The 21430-nt window shown below is 39.1% G+C and overlaps 1 protein-coding gene across 2 annotated transcripts in view; it reads left to right on the top strand.

Annotated features, from left to right (window-relative positions):
* Tnks2 (tankyrase 2) overlaps positions 1 to 21357 on the top strand; it is a 58955-nt gene extending 37598 nt beyond the window's left edge. The window contains exons 18-27 of one of the 2 annotated variants that reach the window (XM_048438916.3): positions 471 to 659; positions 3476 to 3728; positions 4568 to 4650; positions 6090 to 6210; positions 9335 to 9432; positions 10686 to 10760; positions 12531 to 12636; positions 14941 to 15127; positions 18390 to 18546; positions 19056 to 21357. In XM_048438916.3, the coding sequence (XP_048294873.1) occupies positions 471 to 659; positions 3476 to 3728; positions 4568 to 4650; positions 6090 to 6210; positions 9335 to 9432; positions 10686 to 10760; positions 12531 to 12636; positions 14941 to 15127; positions 18390 to 18546; positions 19056 to 19118 (1332 nt within the window). In that variant the 3' untranslated portion in view covers positions 19119 to 21357. The remainder of the gene's footprint in view (positions 1 to 470; positions 660 to 3475; positions 3729 to 4567; positions 4651 to 6089; positions 6211 to 9334; positions 9433 to 10685; positions 10761 to 12530; positions 12637 to 14940; positions 15128 to 18389; positions 18547 to 19055) is intronic. The other variant, XM_085693815.2, reaches the window with a different exon arrangement.
* Positions 21358 to 21430: the final 73 nt, after the last annotated feature.

Genomic DNA, 21430 nt, shown 5'->3' with positions numbered 1-21430 from the left:
GTTAACACTGACCTTTGTCAGTGGTCTAGTTTGACTAACTGGGGAAGGCTACTAGTTTTTACATTTATGTTCACAAGAATTAGTTAGAAATCACTGAAGTTGTATTAGTTTATTTTCCTATATTAGATTTTGAACTGTAATTCTTAAGCAACTACGCATAAGTCACAATGCTGAGAAGAAATAGCTTTATTTTTTATTTCCAAAATAAGTTTGAAAATAATGAGGTAGGTAGATACAGAGCCAGGATTTGTTTTGTTTTGTTTTGAGATAGATCCTCTCTACATAGCTCTGGTTGTCCTGGAACTTACTGTGTAGACCAAGCTGGCCTCAGACTCACAGAGCCCTGCCTACTTTTGCCTCCTGAGTGCTGGGATCAAAGGTGTGGACTTCCATGCCCAGCTCAGAACCAGTTTCTTAAGTTAAGTGCCATAAAGCATTTCCAACTGTAACAGGAATATTTTCTTTTACAGCATGTAGACGTAGCAGCTTTACTGATAAAGTACAATGCGTGTGTCAATGCCACGGACAAATGGGCTTTCACACCGTTACATGAAGCAGCCCAAAAGGGACGGACACAGCTTTGTGCTTTATTGTTGGCCCATGGAGCTGATCCTACTCTTAAAAATCAAGAAGGACAAACACCTTTAGATTTAGTTTCAGTAAGTGATGGGCTCTTTGAAACTCAGAAAGTTCAAATGACATGCATAAAATGTCTGCATGGTTTTAGCCCAAATTTAAATTTAGGAGTCCTTTGGTGTTGTGATAAGTAGATAAATTATTAGTCAGTTATTGTATACTTTGGATTCTTTGGGGAAAAGAACAGCAGTTGGGAAACAAAACAGGGTCCCCGTCCCCCCCCCCCCCCCCGGTCCTCTGTAATTTTGTTGCAGTGCATAGTACTATAAATTGAATATTGTACCAACTTACCCAGTTAGGTGCACCTCAAGGTGTAGTTGCAAAGCCTGCTATTAGCAAAGATTCTGTGTCCTTCCTTGCTGCTTCTTCCTATTGTTACTGTTTACCCTGTTACTGTTTAGAGCTATCTATGTGAGAGCCAGCTAGATGGCTCAGCTGGTACAGGCACTTGCTGTCAGACCTAACAGCCTGAGTTTAATCCCAGGACCCACCTGGTAGAAGAGAGAGCTGCCTCCCACAAGTTGTCTTTTGACCTCCACATGTGTACCTTGGCACACATGCACCCACACACATACATGCCCACAGAATAAATAAAATTAATGCTTAAAATATTTTTTAAGGTTTATAAAATAAAGTGAGGATTTTTTTTTCCCTTCTCTTTTCATGGCCAGTCATGTAGGAACCTCCTTTGTAACTCCCAAATCTATGTCAGTCGCCAGTTCTTGCCTTTGCCACCAGAGCAGTAAAGTAGAAGAAAGGAAAGTTTTGTCCTACATGGATCTTTGAAACAGAGTCTGTTATATAGTCCTGGCTAACCTGGAACTTGCTGTTTATCAGGCTGGCCTGGAGTTGTTGGGATTTTTTGTTTGTTTGTATTTTTAAGATTTATTTTTATACATATATGTGCGTCTATATATGTTTATGTGCACCACTTGTATGCTGATGCCAGAAGAGGCCAGAGAATGTCAGATTCTCTGGAACTGGAGTTACAGGTTGTAAACCACTTGATGTGGGTGCCTGGAAAGTGAATCTGAGTCCTCTGGAAGAAAAGTAAAGGTTCTTAACTGCTGAGCCATCTCCAGCCCTTTGCACCCATCTCTTACCTGCCCCTCCATGTGCTAGAATTACAAGCATGTGCCACCACACCTTGTAAGAAACATTTTGGAATGAGAAATATAATGTCTTCTATGGAGAGACTATTCCAACCAGTTGGCCAACTAACTGATTTAATTTGACTGCATTTAAAGAGATGTTCCCCAGAAGGCTAATTACCCCAAACCATATTTGCACAAGGATTTCTTAGAAATGTCTCTTTGGTTCCAAACTGATTAAGAAGGAAGCATTTAGAGTTTATTTCTCCCAAACATTGATTCACCAGATATAATTAGTGGCAAGAAAAATAAAATGCTCTAGAGAATGCCTAGAGCCTAGGGAGATGGCCAACTGAGTAAACCACTCGTTGCACATGTGTGAGAATCTGAGTTTGAATTCCCAGAACCCACATAAAATCTGGATACATATAGTATGAGCATATGTGAAAGGTAGGAGTTCTCTAAAAACCCAAGGGTCGACTACCCAGCTTCACAGTCGTGATGAGACCATCTCAAACATGGTCAAAAGTGAGGACCATCACCTAAGACTCCTAACCTCCACAGATTTATACACTCATACACACATACACATTATACACATACCCACAAAATAAAATTGTAAAGATGGTTTTTAGGGGAGTGAAAGCATGCATGAACTTTAGAGCTTTAGGCCTGACCTAAGCCCTACTACTTACAGTTGCAGTCTTGCTAGTTGCCTAGTCTGTAACGTTTAGAAGCATCATCTATAAGAGATAAAATATATCTGGTTAATGAAATTAAGCGTTGTAATAATATCTAAAGCCTTTAGATTCAGGTACAAAAATGTACCCAATAAATGGTCTTTTTTATAGATAAATACTATATACAAACTGTAAGGTCAAGAGATGCACAAATTGAAGAGGAAGAGAAAGGTAAGGGTGTGGAGATTATAAATGACTAACCAAGAGAGCATCCCTGTTGATTATTACTTAGTATCTTTTTATGTATTATTTTTTAATTGTTTATTGGGGAAAAGAGGCTTGAATATGCTTCAGTATACCTGTAGAAGTCAAAGAATTACTTGTGGGAGTCCATTATCTCATTATATCATGTGCGAACCAGGGATCAAACTCAAGTCATGAGGCTTACTGGCAGTTACCTTCCCTCTGGGCCATCTCTCCAGCCTGTTCCTTAGTTTATTGTTTCAGCATGGTAAATAAGTGTACATCGTTAGTGACACGGGTCTAGCACAGAATTTAGAGACTGTTCTTTCCTAGCAGTTTGATTAAAATTATCTTGTACCGAGAAAAAAAAAGGTTTTCTCAGTTTTGAGTAATAAATCACTGTTTTCTAAAACCTACAAATGGTTCTGTTTTCTAAAGTTTTGTATAGGTTGAATTGCTAATGTAAGAGTTATTATAATAGGATTAAAGGTTTTTTCAGTTAGTTGTTCCGTAATTAATTTCATTTCCTTTCGGCCGTGATGTCAAAATTAGCATGTTGTTCATCGTACTTTGCATAATTTAGCAGTTTGTTTACTTGTGACCTGGAAAGGGTGCTCTGGATTACATTTTATATTTAGTGACAATTAGCTAGCTGGGTTTCAGCCTGTTTGTTTCACTCTTAATTTTTTTCTAGTATTTCTCAGTGTCATATAACAGACCCAGTGTGAAATGCTAGGTTGTCCTGTTTTTACTGCATCTTATTAGGCACAGAAGAATTGTAAACCTTGTTTGTAACAGACTTCATCTCCTTGTAATGTGTCCCAGGCAGACGATGTCAGCGCTCTCTTGACAGCAGCCATGCCCCCCTCTGCTCTACCTTCATGCTATAAACCTCAAGTGCTCAATGGTGTGAGGAGCCCCGGAGCTACCACAGATGCTCTGTCTTCAGGTCCATCCAGCCCTTCAAGCCTTTCTGCAGCTAGCAGTCTTGACAACTTATCTGGGAGTTTTTCTGAACTGTCCTCAGTAGTTGGTTCAAGTACAACAGAAGGTGCTACCAGTTTGGAAAGAAAGGAAGGTGAGAAATTCTGTAAACATAGCTATAGCTCATATAGTAACTCCATGTTTGCCGTTTAGAATGGTAGGAAATTGTCCTTTAAATCTTAAATACAATTCTTTATATGAAATAAATAACATAGCTTGAACATAGTCACATTTTTTTTCTTCTATTAATGATGTAAATAGAATTCCTGTAGAAACTCGGTTCAAGTTGAAAGTTGGTGAACGTGGTACTGCGACTTATTATATGTGTGTGCATGCATGTGTGCAAACTTGTGCCATGGTGTTTGGAGGTCCGATGACAGCTTTGAAAAGTGGGGTCTTAACTTCCCCCTTTAAGTGGATTCCAAGGATTGAACTTGGGTTGCCAGGTTTACAAAGCAGGTCCTTTTTACCAGTCAAATTCATCTTACTCAATACAACATTTAAAACTTTTTCATTAGTTTTGTCACAAAGGAACCTGAAGGCTGGTTTTTTTTAAAGATAAGGCTAAAAGGAAATTTTTAATTGAAAATAAAATGAGAAATATTTAAATTTGAGAAGACCCACTGCTTAACTGCTTAAGCCGAGCACGATGACACACACTCAGATATGTGGGTTTCTGAGTTTGAAACCAGCCTGGTCTACAGAGGACTTCCCAGGCTAGCTAAGGCTGTGTAGTGAGACCCTGTCTCAAAAAAAACAAAAAACAGGTTTTACAGGATTCTTGTTAGTTTTTAGTATAGCGTAAGTGGCTATTAGTAATTTTGCTTCTTTGATACATTCTTCACATATATAGTAACACGACAGCATTTATGTTTATAGTGTTATTGTACATTATTCTTATGTGAAATTTTGTTCTGGACTTTTTCCTTCCAGATCCAGGCGTAGATTTCAGTATAACTCAGTTCATAAGGAATCTTGGGCTTGAGCACTTAATGGATATATTTGAGCGAGAACAGGTGAGTAATAAGTTGTATTGTTTGATTTAGTGTTTCATAGAAACTCAAAATCTGGAAAATGCTTGAAATTACTTAAACCTTATAAGCTATTGGGAAATGTTTTAGTAGAGCGTCTGCTGTGTTTAGTGCTAGGTACTGAACCCTGGGCCTCCTGCATGCTGAGTGTACTGTGTACTAGTGTTCTGTCTGCTGCAGCTCTGAGAGTGTTGACACAGGAAATCAGTCACCTGATTTGGCTTGACTTTGGGGTCTCACTTAGTTCAGTATATCTGAAAATTGACAGATGTAGTAATGGAACATCCTCCATGATAACATGGTTGCCTGATTCCTTGAATTAAGTTATCTTTGAGCCGTTTCTTCAGTTCTGTTATTCCGGTCAGTGCCCACCGTAAGCCTGACATACTGCTGTCTGCAGTGGACAAGAATGTGAATGTGCTAGTTCTACATTTAAGCTTTTCTGAGTAGCCAGTTTACATATACCTATCCTTTTTAAGATTTATTTAATGTGTATGAGTGTTTTGCCTGCTTATGTGCACCACATGCATGCCTGGTGCCCATGGGGTCAGAAAAGGATGTCAGATCCCCTGGAACTGGAGTAATGGATGATTGAAAGCCACCACTTGGTTACTGGGGACCAAACCCCAGTCCTCTGAAAGAGCAACAAGCTGTCTCTTAACCAGTGAGCTGTCTCTCTAGCCCCTACATGTACTTACTTGTTGTCATTGCTTTTGTGATTGTTCAGAAATTATAATTACTATACACTTAAACCTGCAGTGAACTGCAATCTGGTTAGGGAGGTGGAACAGAAACATGAAAATTTATGGTCCGACAAAGATTTTAGTAAATTTAAAGAAGAAAAGGATTATTGTTAACTGGACTTAGTAGAGGTGGCTTTATAGAAGTTATAGAAATGAAACAAAATTCATGGCTTCAGTTTCATGAAGCGGGAATGGTTTATTTTTGGTGAGAGTTTCAACAGTGATGCAGAGGTACTACTTAGCATAGTCCACATCCTGGAGGAGCCGTGCCAGGCGCTGTGTGAAGGCTTTGATGGAGAGCAGTGGTGAGAAAGTATGGTGGAAGGATGGAGTTTGAAAGGACATTTATGACTGAACATATTCTGCTCCAACTTTTTGAGTTTAACATGATTTGTTTTCCTATCAAAGCTATCCAAAATACAATAATAAGAAATGGAGTTGTAGAAGTGGCCAAGGTTTGATTCCTAACAGTTGTCTGTAACTCTAGTTGTAGGGGATGGGGAGGTTGTGAGAGCCTTTTGTAGCTCCCAAGGGCAGTGCATGCACAAACATACAGACAATACATTCATATACATAAAATGTATCTTAATAAAAATGTGAAATAAAGATGAGTATTATGAGAATATAAATATATGTGTCTACCAAATAAACATTCTGAATAATTTTATTCTCTTTTATAAGATCACCTTGGACGTGCTAGTTGAGATGGGGCACAAGGAGCTGAAAGAGATTGGAATCAATGCTTATGGACATCGACACAAGCTGATTAAAGGGGTTGAAAGACTAATCTCTGGACAGCAAGGTATTTCATTTTGATAACCGTTTGACAGTAAGTGTTCTATAAAGGTAGCCTCGGTGTAACACTTTAGAGTCTGTGACAGGCTCTTTTTAGTAGGGTTTTCAAACAAAGATAAGGCCTCTACTGATGGTTAAAACTTCCTGATGCTACTATTAGATATATGACCCAAAGGAAAATTCCTTGGCTCATGCAGAAATTTTTTTTTAATATTTATTTATTGTGTATACAGCATTCATTCCATGTATACCTGCAGGCCAGAAGAGGGCACCAGACCTCATTACAGATGGTTGTGAGCCACCACGTGGTTGCTGGGAATTGAACTCAGGACCTTTGGAAGAGCAGGCAATGCTCTTACCCTCGGAGCCATCTCTCCAGCCCCCTCATGCAGAAATTTTAAGATTATTTTAGCTCCTGGAAAATGGGAAGATATAATTAGTGAAGTTACACTAGCTCTAAGGTGTTAAAATGTTAAAAGATCTGGAGCATGAGTGTCTTTCTTATGTTAGCATGCTAGATAATAATTATATTAGGCAGTCGGTAAGATATGTAATGTTTTAGGGGCTAGAGAGATGGCTCAGCGGTTAAGAGCTCTGGCTGCTCTTCCAGAGGACCCAAGTTCAATTCCCAGCACCCATATGGCAGGTCACAACTGTCTATAACTCCAGTTTCAGGGAATCTGATACCCTCACACAGGTAGACACGCATGCAGGCAAACACCAATGTACATAAAATAAGTCTTTTTTTTAAAAAAAAAAAAAGAAGAAGAAGAATTTTCATAACGTGTTAGCTGAAGGAAAATGCAAATTACATTCACTCAACAGATGCTAGCACCTGTGTGTACCAGAGCTAAGTAAAAATTAGCTGGGTGGTGGTAGCACATGCCTTTAATCCCAGGACTCGGGAGGCAGAGGCAGGCGGATCTCTGTGAGTTCGAGGCCAGCCTGGTCTACAAGAGCTTTAGGACAGGCTCTAAAGCTTTAGAGAAACCCTCTCGAAAAACAAACAAACAAAAAAAGTGAATTATTTTAAGGGTCAAAACCACATTTTTTACTTTCCATTAAACTGAAATGGTGAGTTACCCTGATGCTCTCTTACCAGTGATAGGAACATAAATTAGTGCAACCACAATCGATAATAGTAAAGCTAAATATATAATTATGGTTCCATATTACCACCCCTGGGTGTATACTTAAAGAACTCTAAACCAGCACATCCCAGAGATAGTTGCATATCTATGTCTAATAACTGCACAGTTCACAAGAACTAGGAAATGGAATCAGCTTAGATGTCCATCAGCAGATGAATGTATATAAAAAATGTGGTACATATACACAATTCTATTCAGCTGTAGTGGAATAAATTATGACATTTGCAGCAAACTAGCTCTCCCTGAAGGTCATTATGTTAAACAAAAATAAGCCAGACTTGCATCAATACCATTTGTTTTCTCTCACGTGGAATCTAGATTTAAATGCATGTGAAGCATGGAAGTAGGAAGATGATGAGAATGGGAGGAACAAGAGAGGAGAATAGGGGAATCTGTGATACAGAAAAGCAAAAAGGAAGCTGAGACGTGGTGGCACACACCTTTAATCCCAGCACTTGGAGGACAGATGAGTCTGTTGGATCTCTGTGTTTGAGGCCATCCTGGTTTAGGAAAGTCAGGACTACATAGAAAAACCTTATCTTGAAACACAAAAAGAAAACAAAGGAGTAAAATAGGAAAGTAAGGAAGGTGGGGGGACAGCAGAGCTTGGTGGTTTTGTAGATACTGAAAGATAAAAAAGCAATATTGCAGATATGACAAATAAATTAGAAGGATTTTGTTGGAAACTCTATTAAAGAATTTGTTATCAGTAGTCAGGTAACAACCTTTATGGACTTATAGGATGGTTTTTAATTGCCTGGGGCTGTTCAAGTCTCCATCATAACTCTTCCTCATAGTTACAGAATGTGAAAGGATTACTTTATTAAAAGACTGAACAGTTACTAAAGGAAGTAATTTTGAAGAGTTTATAAACTCATTAGCAATAAGGGAAAGGAAATTTTCATAAATAGTCTCTAAAACTGCTATAACCTGTTTGGTTAAAAAATAGTTTCTTGAGGGACTGACGAGATGGCCTAGCAGGGCTGGTGTCCTGATTTTGCAGAAGACCGGGGTTTACATGGCTGCTTGCAGCTCTCTATTCCAGCTCCAGGTGTCCTCTTCTGGCCCCTGAAGGCATTGTACATACATACATGCAAACAAACATACAGATGAGTCTTTAAAAGTTAGTGTGCAGAGGTAGAGCTACAGAAATGGCTTAGTGGGGGAGCTGGAGAGATGGCTCAGCAGTTAAGAGCATTGCCTGCTCTTCCGAAGGTCCTGAGTTCAATTCCCAGCAACCACATGGTGACTCACAACCATCTGTAATGAGGTCTGGTTCCCTCTTCTGTCCTGCAGGTATACACGCAGACAGAATATTGTATAAATAATAAATATTAAAAAAAAAAAAGAAATGGCTTAGTGGTTAAGAGTACTTGTTGCCTGATTATGAGAACCAGAGTTCAGATCTCAGAACCCACATAGCAATAACAAGCTGAGCAACTGCCTCTAACTCAGCCGAGGAACCTGATGCTGGCTTCTCAACTCTGCATACAGAGGCACATGCGCCCACACACATATAGCTAGGTATACACCACACACTCTAGTAATCTGAATATAATGTGCTATCATGGTTTTGATCCTGTAAGAGAGAGGATATATGAGTTTATAAACATATTTTCTTCTTCAAATTACTTCCTTTAGTAACTGTTCAGTCTTTTATTTTAATAAAGTAATCCTTTCACATTCTGTACTATGAGGAAGACTTATGATGGAGACTTCGTAGAAAGAATTTATGCAGTCCGAATGAAGCATGTGTTAGGAAGTTTTGACAACTGTAATATGTTTACAAAAAGTTCTATATAACCCTGGAGAAAGTTGGGTGAAGTGTGTACCTGTCTGCACTTTCTACATTTTTATAAGCCTATAAATTATTATGAAATTAATATTTTGGAGACTTGGTAGTATTGGGTAAATCATGTGATTGTTTTGGGTTAGTGCTATTTTATTGTCAGTTTTTTACTTATACATTTTATTTCATAGGTCTTAATCCATATTTAACTCTAAACAACTCTGGTAGTGGAACAATTCTCATAGATCTGTCTCCTGATGATAAAGAATTTCAGTCTGTGGAAGAAGAGGTATGTTCATCACACTTAAGAAAATGGTCATATTGTTGACTCAGTTGCTGCTTCCTAGACATTTCCAGATCTATTTGAATGTGGGATTTTTGTTTGATTTTTTTTTTGGTTTATTGTTTTGTTTTCCCTCTTTTCACCACCTAGAAAATTTGGAAGTATTTATAATGCATTTCTCCCCCACATACACACTCCTTTTATCTTAATTTACTTATATTTTCCATTGATGTTTTGCCTGCATGAGCGTCTGTGTGAGGGTGTTGGTTCCCCTAGAACTGAAGTTATAGTTATCAGCTGCCATGTGGATGCTAAGAATTGAACCTTGGTCCTCTAGAAAAGCACTTAGTACTTCTAACCACTGAGTCATCTCTCCAGCCCCCTACAATGAATTTCTTAATTAGCCTTAATTTTAGGTACTTGTATTACTACTTCTGTTAGTGTTGAACCAGAATTCTGTTGGAGAGGGCTCTCATTTGAAAATAGTGCGAGTGTTCACTCCCTTTATAGAGGCAGTTACAAAGTGAGAAAGCTCAGGCAGTTCTCAGCATGTAGATAGTGTTAACGCACACACCCCTTGTGATTTTTTTTTTTCTTTTTTTGAAACAAGGTCTCAATATGTAACCCTGGCTGTTCTGGAGTTCACTCTCTAGACCAGGCTACCTCTGACTCCCCAGTGCTGGGATTAAAGGTGTGTGCCATCACATCCTGCTGACGAGTCTCTCTACACTCTGATGTACATGTGCTTCATCTGTTTAAATTAAGCTCAGATATAAAATTCAGTGAGATTTACTTCTAAAGCTCATACTCTCAAGAAAATATATATTATGCTTTATTTAGGCTAATGTAAGCACAGATAAACCATTGTTTTGCTTTTATGTTTAACATTTTTTATTCTCTTTTATCTTAGTTTTCATTATGTAACTTTTCACCTGTAAATATGTTTTTAGAATGTTTAGTAGTCATCTCTAGAAGATAATGCTCATGATAATTCCAGTCCTCGAGTCAGGGGCAGGCAGATTTCTGAGTTCAAGGCCAGCCTGGACTATAGAGCAAGTTCCACAATATCCAGAGCTACAGAGAGAAAAACTCAGTCTCAAAAGAAGAAAAAATAATACTCATGAGTTTATAGAATTTTTGTCCTTTCAAGACAAATCCTATCTTGGATTCTCAAAAAATAGGAACAAATGAAGCAAAACCATGTTCCCCAAGTCAGAATGTCAAAACTAATGTCTGTGTTTTCGATTCTTTTCTGTCAGATGCAGAGCACTGTTCGAGAGCACAGGGATGGAGGTCATGCAGGTGGCATCTTCAACAGATACAATATTCTCAAGGTAACAGTAAAGGTTCCCAAGACCATTACTTTCCATAGCCCCAGCTCTAAGTGACTGATAAGAACATAATGATCTGTTCAGCAGAGTGCTCTTTGACATGACTTCAGGGGCTACTGAGGGGAAGATTGTGTCCTCCAAGACTTAAAATTCTCAAAAGCTCTCTTCATTTTTTCTTTTCAGACAGGGTTACACTATCTACTTAGGCAAGTCTAGAATTTGAGTCTCCTGCCCTAACCTCCCTAGTGCTGGTACTAAGTAAGATCAGATGTGTGGACCACCATGCATAGCTTTTTTTTTTTCTAAGATTCATTAATTTTTGAACTGGAAAGATGGCTCAGAGATTAAGAGCACTGGCTGTTCTTCTAGATGTCCTGAGTTCAATTCCCATCAACCACATGACTGCTCTCAACCATCTGTAATGAGATCTGATGCCCTCTTCTAGCATGGAGGCAGGCACGCAAAAAAAAACATTGTATACATAATAGATAAATCTTTAAAAAAATTGTTGTTTATTTTTAGGCTAGGCATGGTGGCGCATGCCTTCTAATGCTAGCACTTAGGAGGTAGAGACAGTCAGATCTCTGAGTTCAAGGCCAGCCTGGTCTTCAGAGCAAGTTCCATGACAGCCAGGGTTACACAGAGAAATCCTGTCTTGAAAAACGAATAAAAAACAAACTTATGGGTTGGCTAGTTGGCCCAGCGGTTACAACTGTCTGTAACTCCAGGTCCAGGGGGTCTGATGTCAATGCATATAAAATAAAGTTTAAAAAGTTTAAAAAAAAAATTTAAAAAAATAAAAATAAAAACAAAGTTATTGAACAGTGTCAGTATGCCTTGAAGTGGATACGTCCTTTAGGTCAGTCAGCACTAAAGCTTACTTAGTTGGCTTGATTGTATCTGCTACAATCAGATCATCCAGGCAAAGGGGAACACTTTTCTAAGGAGGTGTGTGAGCTGTGAAACCAGGAGAGGAGCTGATTTCTAAATTACTATGTTCGGTTTGAAAAAGCTGCATTTCCTCCTCCTCCTCAAAGGTATTTCAGTGCAGTATTTAATTGTGTGTGCGTGTGCTAAAATGGCTTTATATTCATTCTATTTTATACATATATAAGGTCAGTTTGTGCCGTGTATCGTCCTTGATTACGTCTGTTACCAGTCTTTTGAATTTTTTCTTTCCTTTTTTTTTATTTGTTTATTTATTTTTTTTGAGCCAATACTAAACTGTAGCTCTGATGTGTGCTCTTAGGGACCACAGGTCCTGTAGCACTTAGTGCTGTAATTGTCCGTTTGACCATAGAGATGACTCCAGTAGGAACTGGAGGAAAAAGGGATTAATAGGAAGAAGGTGGGGTAACGTGTGGTGGGTAGCTAGTTCAAACCATGTTTATGGTATTTTGAATCTGATCAAGTCGGGAAAGCAGAGTACTCTGTTCTTTTTCTTCTCTACAAAGTTTAGCATGTCTGAGGTATTTCAGGTAATGGCTTAGTAATGGTTTTTATTTAAGTAATACTTGGTATTTTGAGTAATTTTAAAATTGAAGTATTTTGTGCAACTTTCAAGTGTTCTTGGCCCCTTCATGGTCATGTGTAGTCTTTTTGTCCTTTGGAAAAGGCTGTTACATGCATTTAAACTCACAGATACACACTGCGTATGCACAGCCACATACATGTGAAGGTCTGAGGACAGCTTAAGGGAATTGATTCTTTTTTAGTTGTGTGGTATTTTTTGGTAAGATAAAAAGAATTATTTAATTTCCCTGGTTTTTAAAGATTCAAAAGGTTTGTAACAAGAAATTGTGGGAAAGATATACACACCGGAGAAAAGAAGTTTCCGAAGAAAACCACAACCATGCGAATGAAAGGATGTTATTTCATGGTACGTTCTCACCCTGTCCTCCATGTGATTGTATGTGGTTACTGCTATGGTTGTCATTGTTGCCTTCTCTTCTTTCCTTTTGAGACAGCATTTCTCTGTGTAGCCCTGGCTGTCCTAGAATTTACTCTGTAGACCAGACTGGCCTCAAACTCACAGACATCTACCTCCGAAGTACTAAGATTAAAGTCATGTGTCACCACTGCTCAGAAACTTACATCTTCTTAATTAAGATATTGTTTCTGTAACTTTTACATTTGTGTTTATACTGTGATAATGTACCTTATAATGAACATTTTTATAAATTAAGATTACCCCATTTGGAGCCAGCAAGATGGCTTATTAGGTAAAAGCCTTGTCACAGAAGCCTAATGACCTGAGTTCAGTCCCCAAAATCTGATGGAAGGAGAGAAGTTCTGAAGTGTGTGCTGGCAGACACAGACACACACAGACACACAATGAACGAGAGAGAGAGAAAGAGAGAGAGAGAGAGCGAGAGAGAGAGAGAATTTTTAGTGAATTCCCTTGATAGGAAAAAGCAGAAATTAGAATGCTGGCCTGTTGGTGGTGGTGCATGCCTTTGATCCCAGCACTCAGGAGGCAGAGGCAGGTGGATCTCAGTGAGTTCCAGGACTGTTACACAGAGAAACCCTGTCTTGAAAAACAAAACAAAAAAAGAGTGTTGACCATTTCTTTCTTTTTCTTTACAGAGATTTGATGTTTAGATCGCTCTGAAAAGTTGCATTTTACTTATAGCTAGTTGATTAGATAAAGACATGAAAATCATCTTTGTAGATTGAATACATCCTATTGTTGTTTTGTTTTAAGAAAAGTTCTCACTACCAGCACACAGGCTAGCCTAAAATTGACAAAAATCCACCTGCTTTTGGCCCTCATATTCTGTTTAATGTGTCAAAACCATATTTAGCTTCCTTCTAATCTAAAAAAAAAAAAAATTGTCTTTGAACCCAGAAAGGTTACTGGAAATGCTTCTGGGACTGAAAGCACTATGATTTGTCATGCTTAAAAAGACGGTTTTATTTCCTGAGTTGGCAGGTATTGGTCTTTTCAGGTTTATAGCAGAGCTAAGTATAGGTTTTCACATTGTTTATCAAAGCCTTTCGGTATCTTACCCATAGGCCCTTCGGAAACTATAAAGATTGATAAAAGTGTTAAGCTTGACAGTCTCCTATTAGAATAGTTATAACTGGACAGATTCTTGTACTCATTCTAAAGACATAAAAGGTCATAACAATAATTTCATGACACTTACTAACTTGGTGTTAACTTATTACTTATTAACTTTGTGTTATAATGAATGGATTATCTTGTTTTGGATAGCATCTCTCGTAGCCAAAGCTAGCCTCAAACTGTGTAGTGGAGGATGACCATAAACTTCTGATACTTCTGTCTCTATCTCCCAAGTGCTGGAGTTACAGGCATATTCCACTGGTCTGCTGTTGAATGTTTTTTGTTGTTTCTTGTTTGTGTTTGTGTGTTTTAAACTAAACAAATGGTGAGTTTGTTTGTTTTATTTTTTGGATTAATTCAAAATATAGCTCTATTCAATATTTGTGTAAGGTAAAATACAGTATGTTTTCTTTTCCCTTAGTGAATAGACTACTGGTTTTGTTTTTAAAGATTTATTTATTATGTATACAGTATTCTGCCTGCATGTATGCCTGCAGGCCAGAAGAGGGCACCAGATCTCAATCATAGATGGTTGTGGGCCACCTTGTGGTTGCTGGGAATTGCAAGACCTGATTGTATTTGTTTAACTTTGCTATATGAAGTGAATTGTGACACTCTCGGTCCTGGATTTATTTATGTTTGACTCTGGAATTTGATAACTTTTACATCAGTTATTTCAAATAATATGTTGGGGATTTGTTGTTGTTTTTGTTTTTTTCCTGATCGAATCTGTCCTTTATCATCTTAACCACAACCCTATTAGAATTTCTGTCACTATTAGGAATCCTTCTCTAAAAATAACAAGCCAGGGTCTGAAGAGATGGAGATGGCTTAGCAGTAATGAGCACATACTGCTATTGCAGAAGAATAGAGTTAGGTTCCCAGCACTCGCTTTGAGTGACTCGAATCAACTGTCCCTCCCGCTTCAGAGACTACAACACCTCTGGCCTCTGCAGACACCTGCACTTATGTACAAAGAATTTAATGTTCAGGGCTGGGTGTGTGACTCGGTGCTTGATTGGCATGCCCAAAGCCCTGAGTTTAATCCTAGTTTCTTAGAAAAGTTATCTTACCAAAAACTTTAGTTTTGATACTTTCCACCTATTTGTATTTTAGGGTCTCCTTTTGTGAACGCAATTATCCATAAGGGCTTTGATGAAAGGCATGCATACATAGGTGGCATGTTTGGAGCTGGAATTTATTTTGCTGAAAACTCTTCCAAAAGCAATCAGTATGTATATGGAATTGGAGGTGGCACTGGATGTCCAATTCACAAAGACAGATCTTGTTACATTTGCCACAGGTGAGAGTTTTTTATTACTTGTTTTGGTATTAATTAGTTGAAAACTGATTACATATTTGAGAAGCTTGAAGGGGAAGGCATATCTGACAATGTGAAGTATCCAGATAAAACTTTGTCTCCTCACAAGTTAAAATAATAGCTAATATTTACTGGAGGATCTGAATGGGCCAGCATGATTCTAAGCATGTATTCAATTTCTCATTTGAATATTTGGTACTTCATAAAAAATTCTGAGGTGAGCTGGGTGGTGGTGGTTCACACTTTTAATCGCAGCATGGGGGAGGGGGAGGGGAGGCAGAGGTAAGTGGATCTCTGTGAATTAGAGGCCAATTTGGTCTACAGAGTGAGTTCCAGGACAGATTCCAAAGCTACACAGAGAAACCCTGTCTCAAAAACAAGCAAAAAATGTAATTACATTTATCGGGGCTGGAGATGGTTCAATGGTTAAGAACACTGACTGTTCTTCTAGAGTTCAATTCCCAGCACCTCACAACTGTAACTCCTGTTTCAGAGGACCTGATACCGTCACACAGACATACATGCAGGCAAAGCAGCAATGCACATAAAATAATAATAATAATAATAATAATAATAATAACTTATTTGAGCCAGGCAGTGGTGGCTTATGCCTTTAATCCCAGCACTCGGGAGGCAGAAGCAGGTGAATCTCTTGAGTTCGAGGCCACCTCAACTACAGAGCAAGTTCCAGGATAGCCAAGGCTACACTTAGATACCCTGTCTCAAATTAGAAACCCTGTCTTGAAAAACCAAAAAACCAAACCAAACAAAAAAGGATGTGGAATAGGAAACTTTGGGGCCTGGAGAGATGGCTCAGTGGTTAAGAGCACTGGGCTCCTCTTCCAGAGATCCTGAGTTCAATCCCCAGCAACCACATGGTAGCTCACAGCCATCTGTAATGAGATCTGGCGTTCTCTTCTGGCACTGGGGGTGGGGGGTGCTGAGGTGAGCCAGCAAGGCAGTACACACCTACTGTCCAGCTATGTTGACAGATGAGATGGGACGTTAGGAGTTCAAGGCTACCTAGGCAAACAGAACTAACCCTATCTCACGCAGGAAAAATAGTCAGACATGGTGGAACATGCCTTGCCATTAATCCCAAAACTCTTGAGGCGGAGGCAGGTGACTCTTTGTGTCAAAAGAGAGGCGAAGGTAACATTGAGCACTAAAGAGGCTTTTATTAAAGCCTTTGAATATTGCAGGCCTGTAGATTCCAGAAATCTTGTTACCGGTCTAGGGATAGGCGTGGGGTTTTGGGTTTAATGCCCATCAAATACACTCACATAAACACACAATGCCATTGGTTGTCTAGTTACTAATTTTATGATAATTCCTGTAAGAGTTTCTTTTTCATTATAGTATCCTAATCCTCAGTTTCTAACATTACATCCATAAAATGCTTTAATTCTCTTTAGAACACAGTTATTAAATGACTCTCTACTTTCCCTCTTTTAGTTAGTTGCCTATTCTCAGTTCTTTAAGTCATTTAGGTAACTTAACCCTAATTTATAAAAATCTTTGTAGGCACATAAAGTTTCTTTTGCCATTTGAGAGATCAAATAACATTAGTTACTAAGATTTATTGCGCCGTTAGTGCCCTGATTTTTCAGGCCTTGGCAATACTTTTCAAGCCTTAGAATTTGTCAGAATTACCTTGAAGGTTTGTTAAAATGCAGACTGCTGAGTGTAGAGAAGAGGCACAACAGTAAAAAGAACTTGCTCTTGCAGAAGACCAGAGATTTAGTTCTCTTTGCCCATGTGGTTCACAACCACCTGTAATTCCCAATGCCAGGAGATCTGACACCCTCTTCTGGCCTTCTTGAGCAGGCATACACAAAATATATACATACATACATACATACATACATATATATATATATATGTGTGGTGTGTGATATTTTACTCTTTTGACTTTTTGAGGGACCCACCACCAAGCTACCAAATAAATCACATACAGTGGTTTATTCCTAGTTATGAATGCTCCGCCTTAGCTTGACTTACTTCTTGCCAGCTTCTCTTAAATTATCCCAACTACCTTTTGCCTCTGAGCTTTTATTTTTCTCTATTTCTCTATACCTTTCTTTACTTCTTCGTGGCTTGCTGTGTAGCTGGGTGACTGGCCCTGATGTCCTCCTTTTCCTCTCAGATTTCTCCTTCTATTTATACTCTCTGCCTGTTGGCCCTGTCTATTCTTGTTCGGCCTCACTATTGGCTGTTCAGCTCTTTATTAGGACCATCAGGTGTTTTAGACAGGCACAGTAACAGCTTCACAGAGTTAAACAAGTGCTGCATAAAGAAAAATCACACACCTCAAAATAATATTCCCAACACAGATCAATACCCATAACCATAATATAAAAATCTTGAAAAACAACAAAACAAGCATGCAGACCTCTAGGACCCACCTCTTACATGGCTGGGATGAAACTATAGCACTGGATTTTCCACCAAGTTCCTAGGTGAAGCATTGCTAGAACAATACTTCTGTTTTGGCACCATGTTTAATCCCTGGCCTGGGAGACAGAGACAGACAGATCTCTGTGAGTTCAAGGCTAGCTTGATCTACAGAGGGAGTTTCAGGACAACCAGGGCTACACAGAGAAACCTTGTCTACAAAAGCAGAAACAAAAAAATAAGAATTAATAGTCCTCTCCCCACATACCCACACATAGAAAGTCTCACTTTACTGGTTTCCTGTCTGTCTGCCTCTCTCTCTTTCTCCCTCACCCCCTCCCATGCTGTCCCTTTCTTTGTCTCTCTCCTGCTCTTCCTCTCTGCCTCTCTCCCTCCTTGCCCCCCCCCCCCAAATTGTGTGTGTGGCGAGGGTGGGGGATAATGGCACAAGTCTCGCTCTGTCCCAGGCTGTCCTCAAACCTCCTGCCTCGGCCTCCTGAGTGCTAGTGTTCACTAGGCCCAGCTTTTTATTCTTACTGCCATTATTTCCCCACGTGTAGGCTTATGTTTTATATCAGGAAGTGAAGTACCTTCTGGGTATGAATTACCACCACTTCTGTTTTGGGTCACAAATCTGTACTGTTTAGGGGCCACAGAATTTCAAATTCTGTAAATTGAATGCTTGAGTTTGACTTGTCTTCTATGCAGTGTTCTCTGGCTTCCCTTAAGCTTTTGTTGGAACACAATACTTACTGGTTGTCTGGAAATAGTTACAGACATAAAACTTCACTGTTCTGGGTTTGTGTGTTCAATCTATTTTCAGGGTGAAATTTTCCTTTTCATGTTTTAGGCAGCTGCTCTTTTGCCGAGTGACCTTAGGAAAGTCTTTCCTGCAGTTCAGTGCAATGAAAATGGCACATTCTCCTCCTGGCCATCACTCAGTCACTGGGCGGCCCAGTGTAAATGGCCTGGCGTTAGCTGAGTATGTGATTTACAGAGGAGAACAGGTACTTCATTTGTGTTTATCTTCAGCAGTGTGTGGCTCTTACATGACGGGGCATGTTACATTAACTGGATTTGGGTGCGGGGAGGATAATTTCAGGCTTGGAAATTTACAAATAAAATGTTTGGCATAGATTTTCAAAATCAGGAAAAAAAAAAAACATTTATAAACCTATCTAACCTGTTCAAAGTTTGTTGGTCATTACGGGATCTTTTTCCCCTTTTTTTCTATAAAATATAGCTATGATGTTTAATTCTTCCTTGCTGTCGGTGACAAAACCCTATTGAAATGCTGGTCTAGAGCAGCATCCTAAGTCAGGGTTGGTGGTAGAATTCCCTCAGATACTGACAGCAGCAAACCCTAGCCCTGCCTACTGAGAGGACCTAAAGGAGCAGAGTCAGGGTGGGAATATTTAGAGAAATATCCCCAGGTAGTTCTGGTCTGCAGACTCCTCAAGGTTTGGGATGCTTATGCAAGGACACCTTAACACTTGAATTAATCTTTCTCTTCCAGGCTTATCCTGAATATTTAATTACTTACCAGATTGTAAGGCCTGAAGGTATGGTTGACGGCTGAAACCAATTCCACCAAACCTAACGTCCCGAAGCAGCTGATGGCCTCTTAAGGTTCACTCCTTGGCTGGAAAAAAATTCATCCTGGCTACAAGCCTGTGGCAAAAACGATAAAAATGTGAAAGAAGCTTAACATTCTGACTGATAAAGCTTTAATAATGTACAGTGTTTCTAAGTGTTTCCTGTTTCTCAGCACTTTAACAGATGCCATTCCAGGTTCAACTGGGTTTATCTGTACTAAATTATAAACAGTTAACTTGAATCTTTTATACATTGTGTATTGATTCTAACAAAAATGGTAATGCCCTCAACAGAACTCATTTTACTAATCAGTCCTGTGTTCTTTAAAACACAGCATTTACACTGAATACAATTTCATTTGTAAAATGTAAATAAGAGCTTTTGTACTAGCCCGATATTTATTTACATTGCTTTGTACTATAAACTGTTCTAGAGCTGCAGCGGTTTACAGAGTATTTTCATATGTGTTGCTCATCTCTGTGTTTCCATCCATCGTCGCCTGAGTGATCGCCACATTTGATTCCAGAGGCTGCTCGGTTGCTGGTGGAGACTTAGTGGGAAAACATTGATTTATCAAATTTAATTTGCCTGATGGAAGCATTTCTCTCACAAGAAATACTTTCTCATTTAAGAATTTATTGACTGTTCTGGGAATTTCATTTGTGATGCCTTTGTATCTACAAGGCACACATTCCAGAGAGCTCCGATGTCAACTGATGGGGACTGGTGGCTCAAGAAGCCTTTTCGATGGCCTCAAACTCTAGTTCTTGCTTCAGAGAGTTTTCTGGTGTTCTGAATGTCAGAGCAAGCTCCCGCAAGGTTTCAAGAGGCCTAAGCCTTGGCTCTGATCTTGGGATGTAAGTAGAAGTGCAGTTTTAGTTAAGGGGAAGGCTATCCTGAGCAATTCCCAATCAGTTCTAATGACCTTCAGTCTAAAAGGGAGAAATAGCAAGTAGGAGTGGGTCTTTTCTTTTTTTCTCCTCCCCTCCCCTCCCTTCCCCTCCCCTCCCCTCCCCTCCCCTCTTCTCTCCTCTCCTCCCTCTCCTCTCCTCTCCTCTCCTCCCTTTCCCTCCCCTCCCCTCCCCTCCCCTCCCCTCTTCTCTCTCTCTCTCTCTCTCTCTCTCTCTCTTTCTTCTAGTTTTTCTTGATATTTTGGTTGTATTTATGGCCAAGTCTACTTATCATGAGTAAACACAACCCAGAACCATGAATGTGAGTATATCTGTCTGTGGGTAGCCTCTGGAATGGGCAAACCCAGTGCTTCCTACTCCTGCCAAGGCATTCTGCCCAGTTGGAAATACGCCGTCACAGGCTTATGTTCAGCATGGCAGCTGTGGAAGAAATTACTTTCCATGAAAGGCCACTCGACTGTTTTAATGTAAGCCCTATAATCATGGTCTTGCACAGAGGCCTACCTTCCTGCGGTACACTCAGAAATCAAGGAGAGATTTTACCCACCTAAGTCTTTGTAAATGAGGATGTCCTCTTTCCTCTCTGCAACACTTTATCTTTGTTTCGCATTTACTTGTCTCTTAATTAACTGCTCCTTTATAGAAACTTGTACATATAGTTGCTCAAAAGTCAGATTTATTGTCTGTGAGTTAAGAGAAATGTATTTCTGGATTTATTCCTCTGATGTAAATTGTGGTTAAGGATTAAGTGGTTAAAACCTGACCTGGAAGTGCTTTTATACAGCTCTCTATTAATTGCAAATGTGATCCTAAAATCATTTCTTGGAACATAAAAAGATATGCCAAATTTTATAGAATTTTCAGGTTCTGTAAGCTTTTGGATTTTATAGTTAAAAGATAGTGAAATTAATTAATGGGATTTATATTTACATACTTCTCAAGTTTGGCCTATATTATACTCTGCGTGGATCTGGAATTGTTTCTCATGTAAAATCATGGTCTTGTTATGAGCTGTTACCTCCTCTAGCCCATTGCTCACTTGTGTTGTTTTCCACTGTGGTTAATGCGCTAGCATGGCAATGTTTATTGGGAGCTGGGAGTTTGGGGGTGTGGTTTGGTGCTTTGCATGAAATATCTTACTTTATAATGATGGAATTGTTTTTTTCTTTTGCCTTGTGATTTTTTTTTTGAAGTGAATTTAATTTGTGTGTGTGTAGTGCTCTTCTGCCCATCTGTGTCACTTGTATCACATTCCATGCCCTCACTTAATTCTTAATAAACTGTTTACTTGTTTTCTGGGTAGCATGATAATTACTGGAGTAGTGTAAATGTGTTGAATGGTCCTTGAGAAATTCATTGAGATTATAGTAAATCATAATTTCAG

This window comes from Myodes glareolus, chromosome 7 (genome assembly GCF_982192425.1).
Source record: "Myodes glareolus chromosome 7, mMyoGla1.1, whole genome shotgun sequence".
NCBI classification, from domain to species: Eukaryota; Metazoa; Chordata; class Mammalia; order Rodentia; family Cricetidae; genus Myodes; species Myodes glareolus.
This window is presented reverse-complemented; position numbering and strand designations above follow the sequence as displayed.